General features: G+C 36.4%; 1 protein-coding gene across 1 annotated transcript in view; it reads left to right on the top strand.

Moving 5' to 3' along the window:
- Positions 1-324, top strand: part of EMH_0003850 (uncharacterized protein) — a gene marked incomplete at both ends in the record, with an annotated part of 3,424 nt that overhangs the window by 2,971 nt on the left and 129 nt on the right. The window contains one exon of the mRNA XM_013496523.1: positions 180-288. Within this exon, the coding sequence (XP_013351977.1) occupies positions 180-288 (109 nt within the window). The remainder of the gene's footprint in view (positions 1-179; positions 289-324) is intronic.

The following is a 324-nucleotide window of genomic DNA, read 5'->3' as shown; positions in this document are numbered from 1 at the left end:
TTTTTTTATTTATTTTCCGCTTGTCTTTGTCTTTTTTTTTTAATTTTTTTATAAAAATAAAAAAAAAAAAAGACACTTATAACATATCATTGAGCGTGTATTTTTTCGTGTGTATGTTCTAGGGTTTAGGGTTTAGGGTTTAGGGTTTAGGGTTTAGGGTTTGTGTGTTTTTTTTTTAGGTAAACAACACCAATGGTTTAGAGCAGCTGTTAATAAACTATGCTAGCGAGCGTCTGCACTGTCTCCTTCTTGAGGTGTCTATGCAGACAGCTGAGCATCGTTTTCTGCGTGAGGGTTTCTCTGCTGCTGCTGCTGCTGCTGCTG

Source organism: Eimeria mitis, genomic scaffold (genome assembly GCF_000499745.2).
Source record: "Eimeria mitis Houghton genomic scaffold, Emh_scaff215, whole genome shotgun sequence".
NCBI classification, from domain to species: Eukaryota; Apicomplexa; class Conoidasida; order Eucoccidiorida; family Eimeriidae; genus Eimeria; species Eimeria mitis.
This window is presented reverse-complemented; position numbering and strand designations above follow the sequence as displayed.